Genomic DNA, 21,161 nt, shown 5'->3' with positions numbered 1-21,161 from the left:
ATGCAGAAAGAGCAATAAATGGCAATAAACAAAGAGACCCCTATTATTCCGTCCCAGAAGATCGGTCTCTGGGGCTATTTAAACACTTTCATTAAGCTACACTGGAACACTCACTGTGCCCTAATGTAGGACACACAAGGCCTGATTCAGAAGAGGAAGACGTCAAGACTGCGACTTTATGCAAATGGCGCTACAGAGGCCTTGCGTGGTGTACATCCGTACCGCCTGCTGTCAGCGTCTATAAGCGCTTTAAGACCGCTTGGTGCGTCTTTAGATGCCATCATCGGTCGTACAATCAAACACCGTCTCATTTATGTGCCGTAGGAGATTTTAGGGATTTTCACATGCGCACAGCAGCACAAAAAACCCCCCAAAACGCTCAACTACGGGAACGTGGGAATTGCACGACGCGCTGAATCAGGCCCATAATCTAAATATAGGTCTTTCCGCCACACGAGTGACCATGGTACCGTCCCTTCCACTCGTTTAATACTAGAACCTGTCTAGAAGGTAATTCTATAATATACCGACATAGCACGTAGGGTGTAACGTATTCTCTCTGCCTGGGTTGGGCGCTAAGACTGAAGCAGTACCATGGCCAAAACATTACGCCGACACAATGTAAATTCTACACTGTGATAACAAATTCATAATGTGGCGTTACTGCATCTACCCCGATCCCCGACCTACTTTTTGCACTATGAAATGTAATCAGCGCGGCCCCTTCCTCAGGCACCATCACAGCTTCCTGAACTTTTCCTCCTCCATGTCTGGAGCTCTCGAAGTAAACGATGAGGAAGTCCTCAATTATATTTTGTGGCAAATTTTCAACCCTGATACTTCTGGTTTCCTCCAGGGGTTTCGCTACCAGTTTGTGTTGGTTCACTCTGAGGCTGGTGGAGAAGCTCCTAATAAAACTCGGGATGTCTGCAGAAGAATCAAAGTATAATATCATTACACCACGGGACTCTTGGCATCATAATGTCAAATAACTGTGGGACATAGAGCCATCATATCACATATCACACGTACGTTTTCTATTGCTCTACAGAGTGCTGAAGGCTCTAACAGTGTAGAGGGGTGTGGTATATGTTGTCGACATGGGAATGTCAACATAATCATACTGTTGACATTGACCCCGTCGAGATTAATCATGTCGACATGATTAGAATGTCGACAAAACCTCCTTGGTGGTCTAGTGGTTCGGCTGGTCCAGCTGTGTCTTCCGGGTCCGGCGATGATGAATTCTTGGGGATCCTGTGGCGCATCGGGCGGTATTGCCAAGCATAACTCCTAACCATCCCCCTAGTGCCTAACCTCCCCTTCCTCAGCCTAACCTTTAACCTCCCCCCATAGCCTAACCTTCCCCCTGGTGCCTAACCCTAACCTCCAGTTAAAAGGTCGACAATGTCTAGATAGACACCAGATGTTAGACAGGCAATAGGTAGACAGGGACGAAAGGTTGACACACTAAAAGGTCAACAGGTACACATGGTCAAAATATCAACACAAAAATGGTCAACACTTTTTTTTTTTCTAATCTTCACCCTAACCCTCCCACCTGGTGCTTAATCCGAACCATCGGGGTAGGTGCCTGACCCTAGCCATCCTTTCTAGTGCCTAACCCTAACTCCTGGTGCCTAAACCCCCACCCCTCTCAAAAATCAAATTAAAAAAAAAGTGTCGACCATTCTTGTGTCGACTTTTTGGCAATGCCAACCATTTGTACCTGTCGACCTTCTTCTATGTCGACCTCTTGCTTGCCTAACATCTGGTGTCTATCTAAACATTGTTGACCTTTTAAATAAAATAAAGGATAGCGCCACAGTGCCCATCCCGGACCTAAGAGATACACAACAATTAAAGTAAATATATAGAAAACAATTTATTATACTAGGTATGTAAATAAGTACCACATGATATAATTGGCATGATAAACAATAAATAATGAATAAGCAGCTCAATGACATCTATAATCTGCAAACATAAGAAAAAACTCTTACAAACAGACACATATAATAAATGGAAATCTCAATGAGGAGCACCAGCTGTATGCTCCAATCTTACGCAGTTTGCGCTGTTTCTTAATACAGCAGTTGCGGCATTAACAGAATCTCTCTGTTCCTCTGCGTACAGCCGCGACGGGATTTGCATCCACCGATGAACCCGGTCCACTCTCCAAACACTGTGACATTTCACTACATCACTGCTGCGCACACAGAGGACAGCGCGACTATAGCAGTTACTACCAACGCTGCCACGTCTCATCTCTACGCTATACGGGTGCAGAATTATACTGATGTGTTACATCTGACGTAACCCTGGCACATATGACGCTGCTGTACAGCGAGAACCAGCGTATCTATAATTGGTGCACGTTGTACCGCGGCCCCTGGGCCCATGTGGGCACACACCCTACACCCATGTTTAATACTTCTCTCTCTCTCCGGAGTCCTGTGTCGGCGGCGCGGCACAAATCACTGGGAAAACAACGCAGTGAACGTTTTCCCAGCAATTTGCGCACGCATAGTAGAGAAATCGCAGAGAAGATCCCAGAGACCGGCGCACAGTGCCAGAGAAGAGGGGCTCACAGGGAGACTGCAGACAAGCCCCCTCCTCTCTTAATACGCCCCTTATGGAAGCGCGTCTTTTCCTGATTATATTTGGGAGGCATAATGCATCCAATTCTACTTGAGCACCATAATTTGTGACCTTTATGCCCATAGGTGCGCACTCCAGTTACCCCCCATCGGATGAAGTAATACTTTGTACCGCGCCGTCACGGCTGTCTTGCCGCACAAAGCCATTTGCTGACCTGTAAGTAGAAATGCAGCAGAAACAGGCAGGTCGCAAAACTGTAAAAAAAATAATAGGAAACGCATTTTGCACATAAATTAGCAGATCCGCACAGGATACAGAGTTCTGCTCACCGATGTCGCAGGTGAAGGTGATGGCGGCGGAGCTGATCTCAGGAATCCTCTCCACGTAAAAGTCTCCGTCCTCGCTCCTCTCACTGATATTCCCCACCAAGAGGTCTAACATCTGAGTTGAGCAGTTTTCCTGGACGTTCTGGATCAGAACGACGGCGGCTGGAGGGTCCTCGGTCTCGTCATCGTCACACGTGCCTGTAACAATGGTAAAGACGGATAAATGCACCGGAGCCTACACTGAATGATAGGAGTACGGTACATTCATATAAAAGAACTGAGCACTATATGCAATGTGCAAAGCCATCAAATGTCACCTGCTCTTCATATTTCTGTAGGAGTTCATGCATTAACAATATGCACACTATATACTGTATATGGTGTATTGGAGATATACAGTATATATCAGTTCCCGTCGCAGACTGGGCAGATTAATGTGCAGTTCTCCAGGGTCCCACACGCTAAGGAACTTCATGACTACAGCAAGTGCGTCCTGGACGATGACTGGACAGACCGGCACAAGCAGCGTCCTCAGTGCACATTTGCAAAGTTCTCCTTAGTGTCAATTATAGCTACTGTATATACATACGAGTAATACTTCTTACCTGCCCCCGCGCTGGGTCTTGATGTTGAAGCCTAAAACAAGATGAATAGTTATGAGTCTCAATGTTCACTTGTTCCTGTCCGGTTAAATCTACAATGTTATCATTAGGGCCAGACCTTTCTGATGTAGAGGTTTACAGGTATATAGTGCTGAAAAATGAATTTAGGAAATTCAGTATGTCCAGTATTCAATAATGCAAATGTGGATTTTTTGTAATTTTTTTTTTTTTTATTAGTTGGGAATTCTTAACACATGTAATTCACATCTAATTTTATCACTAAAAGAAACAAAAAGGTGAAATTTGTGCAAATCAGGATTTAGATAATTGGCAGAAACTACTCGGAGACTTAAGCTGGGTACACACTAGACCAGTGATTCCCAACCTCAAGGCACACTAACAGTCCTGGTTTTAGTGATATCCTTGCTAAAGCACAGATGGTTAAATCAAAATAACTGAGGTACTAATTAAGTCACCTGTGCTCAAGTATGGCTATCCTTAAAACCTGGACTGTTAGTTTGCCTTGAGGACCGTGGTTGGGAACCCCTGCACTAGAAGATATATTAGACCAGAGGTTCTCAAACACGGTCCTCAGGTCAGGTTTTCCAGGTCACCCAGCAGGAGAACAGGTGTATTCATTACTCACTGACACATTTTATACGATCCACAGGTGGTGCTAATTATTTCACTTGTGATTCTGTGAGGAGACCTGGAAAACATGCACTGTTTGGTGTCCAGAGGACCGAGCTTGAGAACCTGTGTATTAGACGATTTGTCGTTTTGAGGCGAATCGGAATGTCAAATCGTCCGAATCGGGCGGTCGCTGGGTACACACTTCGTCTAGTAGTGTGTACCCAGCTGTACAGACCAAACAACTACAAAGACAGAGGTTCTAAATTAAAGAGATAGAACAGTTTTGTCAACATTCGATCACGTCAACGTTTCATCAGTATCGACAGGATGAATGTCGACCTGGTCGATGTCGACAGGCCAAGCAAAGTATAAAAATATACCATCTGAAAATGTATAGTTCATAGATCAATATTGACACTAGAGAACCTTTGTAACTCATGAGCGCCCGGTTTAAAGGGATAGTATAGTAAGCCTACTGTAGTGCCATCTACATCCACTGCTGTTGTATTCAGTACTGTAGTGTTCATCAATGGAGCACTGGCCACCCAGTGGTTAAGCTGCGTATTGCATGCCGTTGACTCTTCAGCGCCTTAATATGCCGACCCACAATATTTTCATGCCACAACTGAGACGCCTGTATGGCGTGACCAGAACAAGGACACATCTGTAGTTGGCATTTACAGCCGATGACCCATTTATTTGTGACACCGAGCTGCCATTGACTTTCTCCTCCATGTCATCCAATCTGCAGCCTTTTTCCTAATTGTCTGTTTTAGGTCTGGGGAAGACGTTTCAGTCACACGTGTTCAATTAGTGGCAAAAACGGACCTTTTTTTTTTGCCATTGGCGAAAACCGTTTTCGACAATAAAAAGGTGAAAACAGCAACAGGCGAAAAAAAACTGTAGAAAGTTTTCTCAATCCCAGACCAGGCGAAAAAAAAAAAGCAAAATCCCTATTTTTGGCTAAAAATGTGGGGATTTCTTTCAGAACCCTTTGGACAGCCCCCTAATGATAAATGACCAGAAAAAAAATAATTAAGTGGTGTACTTCGGCAAACAACGACCGTGCAAATTTTGGGAGGAAAAACCCCCCCTTGAAAATGGTTTTAACGTATTGGGTCTGATTTTCGATGGGTGGTATGCGTCGTCTTTTAAATATTGCACGCGGTCGCAGCAGGCGTTTTTTTTAACGGTTTTTAAAATTGTGTTTTTACGACAAGAAAATATACCTGCACCCATTTTAACGTACCCCCAATTTATGTGGAGTAGTACATTTTCTGGAAAAAAAAAAAAAAACTTTCAATCTTTTTTCAACTTTTTTTTCTTTTTTGTGTTGTCGTTTTTCACCAAGAAACGCAACTTACGATTTTTCTCCCTGTAATTTATAATGGGGGGGGGGGGGTCCAAAGGGTTCTGATAGAAATCCCCACATTTTTAGCGCAAAATAGGGATTTTGCATTTTTTTTCTTCGCCTGGTCTGGGATGGAGAAAACCTTCTCCAGTTTCCTTTCGCCTATTTTTTTAGCAAAAATGTCGTCGTTTGGCAAGGGTGAAAAAAACAGCCATTTTTCGACGCTAATTGAATATGGCCCACAAGTGTATAAGTCATCTAGAAGGGTTCCGGTTATGGGGCGAGCAGGAGTCTCGTCGTGTTATCATGTTTGCGTACACATTACGTGTGACATGTGTGCTGTGATAACGGGACAGTATAGGATTGGGAAGAGGAGAGGAAGTATAATAATCAGTAGTCATACATATAATTACAATAAGTACATATACAAGGTTGTTGAAAACTATACAGAAGTGAGACAGGAAGTAGAGAGTCTTCTGTTTGTCAGAGCTTATTATCTACAGAAGCTGAGGCACTTTCTCAGGTACGTGACCCCTGGGTCTGTGCCAGTCATACTGGAGCCTGTCATGTGATCGTAGACAGGCGGCACTGGGATAAACCTTTGTTTCATCCGCTTCAACAACTGGATATACCCTTCAATCTAGCACAGTCTTTGAAATGACAGCTAAGGCTCCCATACATCAGCAATCTGAAAACCACAATTGAACAATTTGAAGATTTGTTGCCCGATTTTAGGATTTCCCAATCTGTGCCCATACACTACAGATCATTTTCAGTGATTTGCAGATCGATTGCAGCAAACACAGATCTGTCAATCTTGAAAGGCTCCATCAAATTACTGGTAACGGTCTGCAAATCTGCCGATCATCTCCATACACTAGCAATCTACAGCCCCAATCCATCTGTGACATCCAACATGTTGGACAATCTGATTTAACAATTCCAATCACTTTTTGGTTGCAATCTGCGATCTGTGAAGCCCATACATGGCAGATTTTTATACACAATCGATTGCAAATTGCAGAATTGTGCCACAATCGATTGCTGATGCATGGGGGCCTTCAGAAGCTGATTATTTGCTTTGGGCAACTTCTCTACTTTATCTCTCTCCACATCTCCCCTTTAGAGATTCAATTTAAACCCTTATGTTTAAACCCTCCAAGCGTCTCGCGCCATATGGCGAACAAATGTTAGGTATGAGGACACATCCGTAGTTTATTTGTCTGGACGCTACCTTCTATAGTCACGTGCTAGTAATGTATGACAAACTGATATGCTAGATTTCCATTGTTCAATGGACTCGCTCTTTTCTTCTGATAAAAAAACCAAGGTAGAATTTGTGGGGGTACGGCATAGAACAAATTGTGATGTTCAAATTGAAATGTGACCAGCTCAGTCGTGAAAAAAAGTGGGCTCAGCAATGGGCTGAGAAGACTTCTCAGCCACGAAGGGATTAAGAGAGAGAAGTCGGCTTGGAGGAGGCTATCGCCCCGACGCCAGCTGGCACACATGCCCCGGGTTCATTGCTGCTCAGTGGAGACAATATTATATTTATATACATACACACACTCACAGTTGGTGATTCCGCTTCAGCTGAGTCCATGTTTTCCTCTGGAGTCCCGGAGTTTGGCAGTGAGATGTCCAGCTTTAACTTCTTCCCATTTGGAAGATCCATCTCATGGATTTCCTTTTGGAGAACGCGATCCCGGACTGTAGAGAAGAGACAAAATATTACCTGTTAGGAAAGTTCCTCATTTTCAGGAGAGAATTCCAGTCTCGAGACCCAGAGTAAGAAATCCCAACATCCCCGGTAACTGGAAACGAACCTCATCCATTTCCTCCAGCTGGACCCAACGCAAAAGCTGCACAATATCCCACTCATTTTCTTTTTACTTTTACTGCGGTAACCTGGGCTACACGGAACATTTTGGACAACATTTTGGTGGGGTTTCTTGTACACAATATCCTCCGGGTCCTTCCCCCTGATAATACATGCTCACACACATCGGTATCAAAAGTTCTCCATAAATGTAACTTAAAGTGGTCAGTACGAAGGGCAAAGACCAGCGTGGTTGTGTTCACGCAACTGCAATCCAATTAGACTGGACACATAAGTATATGCCCCTGTTTGGACAGGTATCACTTGCAGATGTTGATGACAATGGGTAGCATTACCTAGCTGCTTCTGATTGGCTGATTACATACTGGCACAGTGTCTCCTCTGCCCTAGGGGAGAGATGAGGTGGGGGGAGGGGAGAGGGGTGGCATACAGAAACTGCCCCAGGCTTTTTATTTATTTTTTGTAGCCATATTTCCCCTGGTATATTCTGTGCATGTATTTGTCCACATCTCTGCGAGCCCCTTAATGCTAATAAGCACCTTTTAATACCAATTATTTAATTCAGACAGATGAAAAATAATTGCGACACATTCACAAAGAAAAACCACGTGTCCACGTGCATTAAACGGTTCCTATTTTCGCTGAGTCGTCGCACATATATCGGCGCCTGCCCCAATTTGGCACTGCCAATCAGAGCAAATACTTGGACAATACGGTGGCCCGGAGCCATGCACATTTCTAGACAAATCTGCCGACGGCCGCAAAAAGCGGCGCTCCTTCATTGTGCGACATCATCAGCGCTCCCATCACGTGGTAATATCCCAGATTGAGGAACAGCATATTTGTCCTAGGTGACCTCCCCACTTTCTGGGTCATATGAGTTCATGTAGTAGGTGCGCATCACTGAAAGGGCCCCATCTTACCGCGCTTTTTAACGCATACAGCTTCATCTGAAAAGGTAGCAATAAAAAACCATAATAAAGTAATAATAGTATCGCACTTATGGGCCTTAAGCTGGCCACACAGTAGACCAACTTACATCCAACCAGCCAACTAGTTGATAGGTTGGAATGAAAATCTGGTAACGTATGGGAGCAAATGACAATCAGCAATTTGCTCCCAAACGCCAGAAAATGGACAAAAACTGTTGTTTGAACAAATTATTTAGATCAAACATTTAACAAACTTGTCTGACGCCATTTTCATCTGTTTTCTGGCATTTAGGAGCAAATTGCTGATCATCAGTTACTCCCATACGTTACCAGGTTTTCATTCCAACCAATCATCTAGTTGGCTGTTTGGATGTAAGTTGGTCTAGTGTGTGGCCAGCTTTACTCTCTCCAGTTATAAATGATCCCCAGTGCGCCCCATTTGGAGGCTCATACAAGGCCAGTCCAGAGCTACTTTTGCACTGCGGAGTGGGTGAGTTAATGAGAAAGTTTACGGTACACAGGGCTGGGACTTTGTATCACAAGACAGAGATTTACATAAAGAGCTGACGTGCACAGATCACAACTTTCACTCTGCGCTGACTGGTACATGGCGATGATCGCATTAGCGGAGGAGTACAGAAAATAAACCACCTGTAAGATATATAATGGCCCAGAATACCAGTGCAGGGCGTGTGCGCGGGACCACAGCACAAATACAGAAATATTTTTAAAGCTCAGGGACGTCTGTCTGCTCTTAAAGGTGATATAATATGTGATATACTGTATTTATAGGTGAGCAAGATTGGGAGCTACACACAGTACAATATGTCCCTGTATATAGGATTCTCACCCCATCTATGGGCCTGACTCACCACGGATCGCAACTGCGATTGCGCACACAGTTCAACTGCGATAGTATGCTAATCCATTGCGATCGTTATGCCGTTGCAGCACTACACAAGGACGCCCACCTTACCTTACACACATCCGTAATACTTAGCAAGACGGCGAAACCATCGGTACCATCGCAGCCTCACGCACACTTGCACAAGCTCTGACCTTGCTCAGAAATTGCTAACTTCAGCGCACGCCATGAGTAATCAGGCTGCGTATGGCATTGCAGTGGATAATTTATGCACACCCATGCAGCAGCGTTCAAACGCACTCGCTTGCCTGCGTTTCGCCGACCATCCACCCGTCACCACCCCCAAACGGTAATTCTTGTCAATCACGCTACGATGGGTCTGTGTAGTCACAGTCCCCCATCGCAGTGGCTAGTTTGTGCATGCGCAGATCGCAACAATCGCCCGATTCAGTGCGTAATCACAGTTGCGATCGGTAGTGAATCGGGCCCTCTGTACACAGGATTTGCACCTCATTTATGAATATAGAAGGCAACGCACCCCATATCTGTACATAGGCTTATCACCCCCATATCTTTATATAGAAGGAATCTCACCCCATATCTGTACATAGGCTTATCACCCCCATATCTTTATATAGAAGGAATCTCACCCCATATCTGTACATAGGTTTATCACCCCCATATCTGCAAATAGAAGGTGTCTCACACCATCACCCCAGCTGAACAAAACGCTCTCTATCCCCGGCTGAACGCTCTCTTTCCATGGTTGAACGCTGTCTTTCCATGGCTGATTGTTCTCTCACCCCGGCTGAACGCTCTCTTTCCATGGCTGATTGTTCTCTCACCCTGGCTGAACACTCTCTTTCCATGGCTGATTGTTCTCTCACCCCGGCTGAACGCTCTCTTTCCATGGCTGATTGTTCTCTCACCCCGGCTGAATGCTCTCTTTCCATGGCTGATTGTTCTCTCACCCTGGCTGAACACTCTCTTTCCATGGCTGATTGTTCTCTCACCCCGGCTGAACGCTCTCTTTCCATGGCTGATTTGTTCTCTCACCCCGGCTGAATGCTCTCTTTCCATGGCTGATTGTTCTCTCACCCCGGCTGAACGCTCTCTTTCCATGGCTGATTGTTCTCTCACCCTGGCTGAACGCTCTCTTTCCATGGCTGATTGTTCTCTCACCCCGGCTGAACGCTCTCTTTCCATGGCTGATTGTTCTCTCACCCCGGCCGAACGCTCTCTTTCCATGGCCGATCGTTCTCTAACCCCGTCTGAACGCTCTCTTTCCATGGCCGATTGTTCTCTAACTCCGGCTGAACGCTCTTTCCTCTTTCCATGGCCGATTGTTCTCGCACCCTGGCTGAACGCTCTCTTTCCATGGTTGATTGGTCTCTCACCCCGGCTGAACGCTCTCTGGGCCCAATTCTGAAACTTACGCAATGCTGATGTTTTCTCAGATGGAAAGATTGTTTGCTATTACGAATGCGCGAAAGCCATCCTCAGCATGCACAGTGATTGCAATGCAATTACGGCCGCAGAGAGGAACCACCCGCAAAGTAAGATAGTCAGCGTTTGGAGGTGGTAACAGGTTGTTAGAAAAACGCAGACGTGTCTAACTAAATTAGTTATTGTGATCTCCTTCACAGTATGAGAGCGCTCTGCGTGCCAAGAGAGGTACAGCGTTTGCGGCTGGTCAGACCTGACTTACATGCTGTGTGACTGGCCGATGTTTACATTGTTGCGCGTCGTCAGACTGATATGCTCGGCTGTGTTTTTCAAAGACATTATCATATTTTAGCTACTACGATGCGTGAAAGAACGCTGTACACAGTCCTGGGTGTCCCTCTCTGTGGATTTGCATCCTCTCAGCCCACTCTTGTCACAGTCCCCTTTTTCAGCGCCTCTCTTGCACCACATGAAAATGGCGACCAGAGGGCACATACACAGACATAATGTACCCTAGTGCCCACTTAAGCTGGCCACACACTAGACCAACTTACATCCAACCATCCAACTATTTGATTGGTTGGAATGAAAACCTGGCAAGGTATGAAAGCAAATGACAATCAGCAATTTGCTCCCAAACGCCGGAAAATGGACAAAAACTGTTGTTTGAACAAATTGTTTAGATCAAACATTTAACAAACTTGTCTGACGCCATTTTCATCTGTTTTCTGGCATTTAGGAGCAAATTGCTGATCATCAGTTACTCCCATACGTTACCAGATTTTCATTCCAACCAATCAACAAGTTGGCTGGTTGGATGTAAGTTGGTCTAGTGTGTGGCCAGCTTAAGAAGTCCTACAGCCCCCACACACCCCCTCCTACTGTCTGATGTGTAATCACCAACACCCCCCAGTACTCACCCGGTTACCTGCTGTCACCCCACACACCCCCTCCTACTGTCTGATGTGTGATCACTGACACCCCCCAGTACTCAGCCTGTTACCTGCTGTCATCCCACAGCCCCCCACACCCCCTCCTACTGTCTGATGTGTAATCACCAACACCCCTCAGTACTCACCCGGTTACCTGCTGTCACCCCACACACCCCCTCCTACTGTCTGATGTGTGATCACTGACACCCCCCAGTACTCAGCCTGTTACCTGCTGTCATCCCACAGCCCCCCACACCCCCTCCTACTGTCTGATGTGTAATCACCAACACCCCTCAGTACTCACCCGGTTACCTGCTGTCACCCCACACACCCCCTCCTACTGTCTGATGTGTGATCACTGACACCCCCCAGTACTCAGCCTGTTACCTGCTGTCACCCCACACACCCCCTCCTACTGTCTGATGTGTGATCACTGACACCCCCCAGTACTCAGCCTGTTACCTGCTGTCACCCCACACACCCCCTCCTACTGTCTGATGTGTGATCACTGACACCCCCCAGTACTCAGCCTGTTACCTGCTGTCACCCCACACCCCCTCCTACTGTCTGATGTGTGATCACTGACACCCCCCAGTACTCACCCGGTTACCTGCTGTCACCCCACACACCCGCTCCTACTGTCTGATGTGTGATCACTGACACCCCCCCAGTACTCAGCCTGTTACCTGCTGTCATCCTACAGCCCCCACACCCCCTCCTACTGTCTGATGTGTGATCACTGACACACCCAGTACTCGGCCTGTTACCTGCTGTCACCCCACACACCCCCTCCTACTGTCTGATGTGTGATCACTGACACCTCCAGTACTCAGCCTGTTACCTGCTGTCATCCTACAGCCCCCCACACTCCCTCCTACTGTCTGATGTGTGATCACTGACACCCCCCAGTACTCAGCCTGTTACCTGCTGTCATCCCACAGCCCCCCATACCCCCTCCTACTGTCTGATGTGTGATCACTGACACCCCCAGTACTCAACCGGTTACCTGCTGTCACCCCACACACCCCCTCCTACTGTCTGATGTGTGATCACTGACACCTCCAGTACTCAGCCTGTTACCTGCTGTCATCCTACAGCCCCCACACCCCCTCCTACTGTCTGATGTGTGATCACTGACACCCCCAGTACTCAGCCTGTTACCTGCTGTCACCCCACAGCCCCCACACCCCCTCCTACTGTCTGATGTGTGATCACTGACACACCCAGTACTCAGCCTGTTACCTGCTGTCACCCCACACACCCCCTCCTACTGTCTGATGTGTGATCACTGACACCCCCCAGTACTCAGCCTGTTACCTGCTGTCACCCCACACACCCCCTCCTACTGTCTGATGTGTGATCACTGACACCCCCCAGTACTCAGCCTGTTACCTGCTGTCATCCCACAGCCCCCCACACCCCCTCCTACTGTCTGATGTGTAATCACCAACACCCCTCAGTACTCACCCGGTTACCTGCTGTCACCCCACACACCCCCTCCTACTGTCTGATGTGTGATCACTGACACCCCCCAGTACTCAGCCTGTTACCTGCTGTCACCCCACACACCCCCTCCTACTGTCTGATGTGTGATCACTGACACCCCCCAGTACTCAGCCTGTTACCTGCTGTCACCCCACACACCCCCTCCTACTGTCTGATGTGTGATCACTGACACCCCCCAGTACTCAGCCTGTTACCTGCTGTCACCCCACACCCCCTCCTACTGTCTGATGTGTGATCACTGACACCCCCCAGTACTCACCCGGTTACCTGCTGTCACCCCACACACCCGCTCCTACTGTCTGATGTGTGATCACTGACACCCCCCCAGTACTCAGCCTGTTACCTGCTGTCATCCTACAGCCCCCACACCCCCTCCTACTGTCTGATGTGTGATCACTGACACACCCAGTACTCGGCCTGTTACCTGCTGTCACCCCACACACCCCCTCCTACTGTCTGATGTGTGATCACTGACACCTCCAGTACTCAGCCTGTTACCTGCTGTCATCCTACAGCCCCCCACACTCCCTCCTACTGTCTGATGTGTGATCACTGACACCCCCCAGTACTCAGCCTGTTACCTGCTGTCATCCCACAGCCCCCCATACCCCCTCCTACTGTCTGATGTGTGATCACTGACACCACCAGTACTCAACCGGTTACCTGCTGTCACCCCACACACCCCCTCCTACTGTCTGATGTGTGATCACTGACACCTCCAGTACTCAGCCTGTTACCTGCTGTCATCCTACAGCCCCCACACCCCCTCCTACTGTCTGATGTGTGATCACTGACACCCCCAGTACTCAGCCTGTTACCTGCTGTCACCCCACAGCCCCCACACCCCCTCCTACTGTCTGATGTGTGATCACTGACACACCCAGTACTCAGCCTGTTACCTGCTGTCACCCCACACACCCCCTCCTACTGTCTGATGTGTGATCACTGACACCCCCCAGTACTCAGCCTGTTACCTGCTGTCACCCCACACACCCCCTCCTACTGTCTGATGTGTGATCACTGACACCTCCAGTACTCAGCCTGTTACCTGCTGTCACCCCACACACCCTCCTACTGTCTGATGTGTGATCACTGACACCTCCAGTACTCAGCCTGTTACCTGCTGTCATCCCACATCACCCCCCTTCTGTCTCACGTGTAATCATTGACACCCCCCAGTACTCAGTTTCTTACCTGCTGCCATCCTACAGCCCCCCAACCCCCTCCTGTGTTATCACTGACACCTCCAGAGAGGAATTGGGTCACAGTCTGATACGTGCTGTCATCCCACAGCCCCCTCCTATCACACCCCCTCTGTATGAAGGGTCTGCTGATTTGTCCCCCTCCTCAAGCATCACCATCTGAAGTGTTTCCTGGAACAACATCCCCCCCAGGCCCCACCCCTCCCCACGAGTGTTTCCCTGATCCCCCCCTCCTGTATGAGAGGTAATCTCTGACAGTCCCCCCTCCCCAGTCCTCCTCAGTATACTCACCCTCCTCCTGCTTGAAGTGTATGAGGACGTTCCCCTGGCTGCACCCCGGCTCCCGGTTCCGGTCCTGCTCCCGGATCTCACACTCTCCCCCCTGAGACCTCTTCTTGCTCTGGAAATACAGCAGAAGTTTGTTCCTCAGCTGTCTCAGTCTCTCTGGCCCCTCGTCCCACCTGAGGGCCACAGGGAACTGGTAGTTGCTGTCCCCCATGCTGAGGGCCGGAGTGTGAGTGTGAGTGTGAGTGAGGCTGGAGCCCCATACAAGTCACCCGCAGCCTGTAATGTCTGACAATAAACACACAGGGAGGAGGGAGCAGCTGCCTGTAATTCACTTTCTGTTTCGTTTCTGTCTTACAAATAATTCTCCTCACTTCTAGGAAAGTCCCAGTGACCTCACTGAGGCCTCACCCATTCTCCCCCCCCCACACAGCTGGGCACAGGAGCTTACACTCAGTTACTTTCATAGTGACCACGCCTGTGTAATTAGTGTGTAAGCACAGGTACAGATCTATACATACACTATAAATATATATATATATATATATATATATATACACACACACTAAGAAAATTTCCTATAGCGACTCCCATGAATTACACAGGTTCTGTGACTGGCTGACTTTAAGGGCCGTATTCAATTAGTTCCGAAAAGTCAGTTTCTGTGGAAAAGTATCACCGGTGACGTCATTTCGCCAGGCAAAAATTTATCCCCGTATTCAATTCCAAAGACTTTTCGCCGTTGCGGAAAATCTGCGCATAGGAATCAGCAGAAAAGATTCGCCTATGAAAGCAGGCGAAAAAAAAAGTGCAGAATCTGAGTTTTGGGATGCAAGCGTCAGGAAACCACTCTGCACCCTTGGGACAGCCCCCCCAAAGCATAACTGCGTCAAAAAAAATCCTAAAAAAAAAAAATGATTAACGGACTCGAAAAATAACTTAGAAAAAGGCATGCGCTAAAGTACAAAGCTGGGGTACAAACTTAAAAACTAGCGAAATAAGCTTTTTGGGGGGGTCTGCAAGTATGGGGGAGTTGTTTTTTTTATTGCAGGTGCTTGCTGAAGGTGCGTTTTCTGGTGGCGGAGTTGGTGTCTGGCGGGGGGCTTTGGCTGCGCGTTGTGCGGCCCTGTTGTCACTCTGCGCTGGTGAGGCCTGGCGGCGTCTCCGTTCCGTTTGGCATGGGCGTCGCCATCTTGCCTTCTGGCCATGTGATGCGGCTGGCCAATCCTGGTGAGTCACATGTTCCCTCCGGCCAGTAACAGCACTGCATGGGGTATTTAAGAAGGGTCAGTGCCTTCCTTCTTTGCCAGTGCAACGTGTATCTCAGCCTAGCTGAGAGGGAGTTCTCTGTGCTTTCCTGTTCCTGTGAAACCAGTCTGCCTGTCAGCTCCTAGCTCCCACTGGACTACCCCGCTTCCTCCATCACCCTTGCCCATACCTGAGTGCCTGAGCCTGCTGACATCCTGCGCTTCAGTTCACTACCTGCAAACCGGGCTTGATTATTTTCAGTTCACTACCTGCAAACCTGGCTTGATTATTTTCAGTTTCACTACCTGCACACCTGGACAGCTCTAATTGATTCTACTTGGACATTAACCCTTTTGCTCCCACCACAGAACTCTTGTGCACATTTATATTTTCCTGGACTTTTATTTACTGCCACATTATATGTCTACTCAAGCACTTATTAAAAATCCTAGTTTTATTTTCAAATCTGCTTCTGTGATCGCTCCTGCTACCACCCCGGGTCCACAAACAACCCAGAACATAACAGTTTGCACTGGCCCCATGGAGCCGGCCACGGATCAGGAGTCAGGAGTGGATTTGTTCCGGTGCATTTCTGGTCGTTTAGAAAATCTGGAAAACATGCAGCATCAGATGGCTCAATTTCTGCAAGAGATGTCCAAGCGACAGGATAGTTTGCAAACTTCCTTTTCTACCCCTGAAGTACCAGCATCTACATCCGCATCAGCGTCTGGGAATACAGGAGGCAGATCATCTCCCCGCTTACATCTTCCTTTACCAAGTAAATTTGATGGCAATCCTAAACTCTGCCGAGGATTCCTAAATCAGTGTGACATACATTTTACCCTGCAGCCTGACAACTTTCCAACTGCAAGAACTAAAGTGGCTTATATAGTCTCTCTGTTATCCGGCCAGGCCTTGGAATGGGCTTCCCCACTCTGGGAGCGCTCAGATCCGCTGCTGGATAATTACGCAGGCTTTGTGTCATCCTTCAGGAGGATTTTCGATGAACCTGGGCGTGCTGTATCAGCATCATCAAACATCATGACACTGAGACAAGGGGTCCGTCCTGTCAGTCAATATGCCGTGCAATTTCAAATTTTAGCATCAGAGCTCAAATGGAATGAGGAAGCCCTCACCTCGGCCTTCTGGCATGGGTTGTCAGACCGACTAAAGGATGATCTTGTCACTCGAGAGCTTCCTACTAATCTGAACGACATGATTTCGTTGTGTATCAAAGTTGACCTATGCTTCAGGGAACGTCAGGCTGAAAAAAATAGAACTGACCGGCAAAGGTCACTTACCCCCCTCCATTTCTTCCCGACCCATTCCTTCTCCTACTGAAGAGGAGCCCTGCATACACACCTCTCCAAAGAAGAACTTCAGAGAAGAATGCAAAAGAACCTCTGTATGTACTGCGGAGAGTCCGGTCACCTGCTGATCTCCTGCCCCCGTAAACCGGGAAATGCCAAATCCTAACTGACCCTGGAGACATCAAGTTAGGAGTTATGAACCCGTCTCCAAAAATTTAAGATTTCACGATTACCCTAGCCTTTGATCTTAAACCCAAACCTGTCTTTGCTACTGCTCTACTTGACTCAGGAGCAGCCAGAAATTTCATAACGTCTAGTTTCATTAGATAAATTTCAGATTCCTTGTTTGTCTCTCAACCATGCCATCTCTCTGACCTCTATAGACGGACGCCCTCTAACTAACGGGATAGTCACCAAAGAGACTCAACCAGTATTGGTTCGAATTGGAGCACTTCATTCTGAGTCCTTAAAATTCCTGGTGATATCAGAGGCCTCTCAAGAAGTGGTTCTTGGTCTACCCTGGCTACGTCAACATAATCCCAGGATTGATTGGAGTTCTATGCAGATTCTGTCATGGGGTATGGACTGTCAGAAATCCTGTCTTCTAAAAATTCGACCTGTGAAAAAGACAGTTCCATTAGTTTCTTCTGCCATTCCCAAGGAATATCAGATGTTCGCCGACATGTTCTCTGAGCAACAAGCAAATATCTTACCCCCTCATAGGGAATGGGACTGTCCAATTGAATTGATACCTGATAAGATACCACCTCGTGGTCGTACCTATCCGCTGTCCTTGCCTGAGACTCAAGCCATGACCGAGTACATCCGGGACAACCTGGCAAAGGGGTTCATTCGCCCCTCTACTTCACCTGCCAGAGCTGGGTTTTTCTTCGTTGGCAAGAAGGACGGTGGTCTAAGACCATGTATCGATTATCGAGGCGTTAATGACATTACTGTAAAGAATCGATACCCTCTTCCCCTGATTACTGAGTTGTTTGATAGGGTCAAGGGCTCTGTAATTTTTTCTAAATTAGATCTGAGAGGGGCTTACAACCTCATTCGTATCCGAGCTGGCGATGAATGGAAGACCGCTTTTAATACCAGAGATGGACATTTCGAGTATTTAGTAATGCCTTTTGGATTGTGTAACACCCCTGCTGTCTTTCAAAGTTTCGTTAATGAGATTTTCCGGGATCTGTTATATGTTTCGGTTGTTGTCTATCTGGATGACATACTGATTTTTTCACCCTCTGTGGCTAAACATCAAGAACATGTTAAAGAAGTTCTGACCCATTTGAGAGAAAACCACCTTTACTGCAAACTGGAGAAGTGCGTCTTTGGAGTGCCCAGTGTACCTTTTCTCGGCTATGTAATATCTGGCTCCAGTTTAGAAATGGACCCCAAGAAGGTACAAGCAATTCTGGATTGGACCCGACCTCAGACATTGAAGGCCATCCAGAGATTGTTGGGCTTCGCCAATTATTATAGACGCTTCATTAAGGGATTTTCTACACTGCTGGCTCCCATTACAGCCTTGACCCGCAAAGGTGCTAATCCTGCCCCATGGTCACCTGAGGCAGAGTCTGCCTTTCATCTTCTAAAACAGGCCTTTATCTCAGCACCAGTTCTTCGACAACCAGATCTGGACAGGCCTTTTTTGTTGGAAGTGGATGCATCATCTGAAGCTGTGGGAGCAGTCTTGTCTCAACGTTATGAGGACAACCGAGTCCATCCGTGTGGGTTCTTTTCTAAAAAATTCTCACCTGCCGAAAGGAACTACGCCATAGGTGAGCAAGAACTACTAGCTGTAGAGTTGGCGTTGAAGGAATGGAGATATTTGCTAGAAGGCGCCAAGTTTCCATTTACTGTATTTACGGACCATAGAAATCTCCTATTTCTCAAAAACCTCCAATGTGTGAGTCCTCGTTTGGCCCGCTGGGCAATATTCTTTGCCAGATTTCAGTTCACCCTGACCTTCCGGTCTGGAGCACTTAATCAGAAGGCTGATGCCCTATCGAGATCTCTCTGTGATGATCAATCTGAAAATCAAAGCAATACCCCTGTCTTGGAATCAAGAGTTTTTGCCGCATTACAAGTTCAGCCTCCTACGGGAAAATCATTTGTGGCCCCGGAATTAAGGAAGCAGCTTCTCACTTGGGCACATTCCTCTCGCTTCGCAGGGCACTCGGAAGACCTTGGAGTTCCTGAAAAGACACTATTGGTGGCCTTCTATGAAGGCAGATATAATGGAGTTTATCTCTTCCTGCTCCTCCTGTGCCCAGCATAAATCATCACGACAAGCTCCAGCTGGGGAATTGCTTCCATTGCCTACTCCATCACGTCCTTGGATGCATCTCTCCATGGATTTCGTCACAGACCTGCCAGTCTCTCAAGGTTTCAACACTATCTGGGTTGTAATAGACCGATTTTCTAAGATGGTCCACTATATACCGTTGAAGTTACCTTCTGCCCCTGACCTAGCACAGTTGTTTGTCCAACACATATTTCGTCTACATGGCCTTCCTGCTGAAATTGTCTCTGACCGTGGTGTGCAATTTACTGCAAAATTCTGGAGGGCTTTGTGTTCTGTTCTTCAAGTGAAGTTAAACTTTTCCACGGCCTACCATCTGCAAAGCAACGGCTCCACCGAGAGAGTTAATCAAGATCTAGAGACTTTCTTAAGAATTTTTATGTCATCTTCCCAGGACAATTGGGCTGCCGTGGGCTTAGTTTGCACATAATGCTTCCTACCACTCGTCAACTAACCAAACACCATTTCAGGTTGTATATGGCCTTCATCCTCGTGTTCCCGAATTTCGAAGCCTGCCTGTTTTCAATGTTCTGGCCGTGGAGGACACGGTGCGGAATTGTGCTGCCATCTGGACTCAAGTACGGTCTGATTTGTTGAAGGCATCCTCTCGCTATAAGACCCAGGCCGATAGAAAGCGTAGAATAGTTCCACGCATGCAAGTAGGAAACCAGGTCTGGTTGTCTACTCGGAACCTTTGTCTAAGAGTTCCGTCTATAAAATTCGCACCCCTCTTCATCGGTCCCTTCACCATAACAGAAGTCATTAATCCAGTGGCCTACCATTTACAGTTACCCCCATACCTAAAAATTCCCAATTCCTTCCATGTTCCCTTATTAAAGCCCCTAGTCCTGAATAAGTTCCATAATGCTCCACCTGCTTCTCCTCGAGTCCAGACGGAGAGAGGAGTTGAGTTTGAAGTCGCCCAGATCTTGGACTCTCGTCTGCGCAGAGGTCATCTTCAGTATTTGTTGGACTGGAAAGGTTACGGTCCAGAGGAACGTTGCTGGACCGATGCTCGTGATGTCCACGCTCCCACGCTCATCAGGAGATTACATTCTGCCCATCCGGAGAAGCCTGGTGAGTGTCCTGAGGCCACCCCAAAAGGTGGGGTATTGTCACGGCCAGGGTATTTCAGCATGGCTCTAGGCGGGTGTTACCTGTGAGGTCGTTGTGGCGCGGGCTGTCTGGTGGCGGAGTTGGTGTCTGGCGGGGGGCTTTGGCTGCGCGCGTTGTGCGGCCTTGTCACTCTGCGCTGGTGAGACCTGGCGGCGTCTCCGTTCCGTTTGGCATGGGCGCCGCCATCTTGCCTTCTGGCCATGTGATGCGGCTGGCCAATCCTGGTGAGTCACATGTTCCCTCCGGCCAGTAACAGCATGGCATGGGGTATTTAGGAAGGGTCAGTGCCTTCCTTCTTTGCCAGTGCAACGTGTATCTCAGCCTAGCTGAGAGGGAGTTCTCTGTGCTTTCCTGTTCCTGTGAATCCGCTGTCTGCCAGTCTGCCTGTCAGCTCCTAGCTCCCACTGGACTACCCCGCTTCGTCCATCATCCTTGCCCATACCTGAGTGCCTGAGCCTGCTGACATCCTGCGCTTCAGTTCACTACCTGCAAACTTGGCTTGATTATTTTCAGTTCACTACCTGCAAACCTGGCTTGATTATTTTCAGTTTCACTACCTGCACACCTGGACAGCTCTAATTGATTCTACTTGGACATTAACCCTTTTGCTCCCACCACAGAACTCTTGTGCACATTTATATATTCCTGGACTTTT

The 21,161-nt window shown here is 47.7% G+C and overlaps 1 protein-coding gene across 2 annotated transcripts in view; it reads right to left on the bottom strand.

Moving 5' to 3' along the window:
• Positions 1-14,938, bottom strand: part of LOC148475084 (protein mono-ADP-ribosyltransferase PARP14-like) — a 47,832-nt gene extending 32,894 nt beyond the window's left edge. Inside the window, exons 1-5 of one of the 2 annotated variants that reach the window (XM_088457742.1) lie at positions 14,528-14,938; positions 7,087-7,223; positions 3,533-3,563; positions 2,931-3,125; positions 691-927 (exon numbers count right to left, since the gene is read on the bottom strand). In XM_088457742.1, coding sequence (XP_088313868.1) covers positions 691-927; positions 2,931-3,125; positions 3,533-3,563; positions 7,087-7,223; positions 14,528-14,735 — 808 coding nt within the window. In that variant the 5' untranslated portion in view covers positions 14,736-14,938. Of the gene's footprint in view, positions 1-690; positions 928-2,930; positions 3,126-3,532; positions 3,564-7,086; positions 7,224-14,228; positions 14,317-14,527 lie in introns of those variants that run through there. The other variant, XM_088457743.1, reaches the window with a different exon arrangement.
• Between the last annotated feature and the right edge of the window lie 6,223 nt (positions 14,939-21,161).

Source organism: Taudactylus pleione, unplaced genomic scaffold (assembly GCF_031769625.1).
Source record: "Taudactylus pleione unplaced genomic scaffold, aTauple2 ptg000781l, whole genome shotgun sequence".
Taxonomy (NCBI): Eukaryota; Metazoa; Chordata; class Amphibia; order Anura; family Myobatrachidae; genus Taudactylus; species Taudactylus pleione.
Note: the sequence above shows the minus strand (reverse complement) of the source record. Positions and strands in the feature narration are given on the sequence as shown.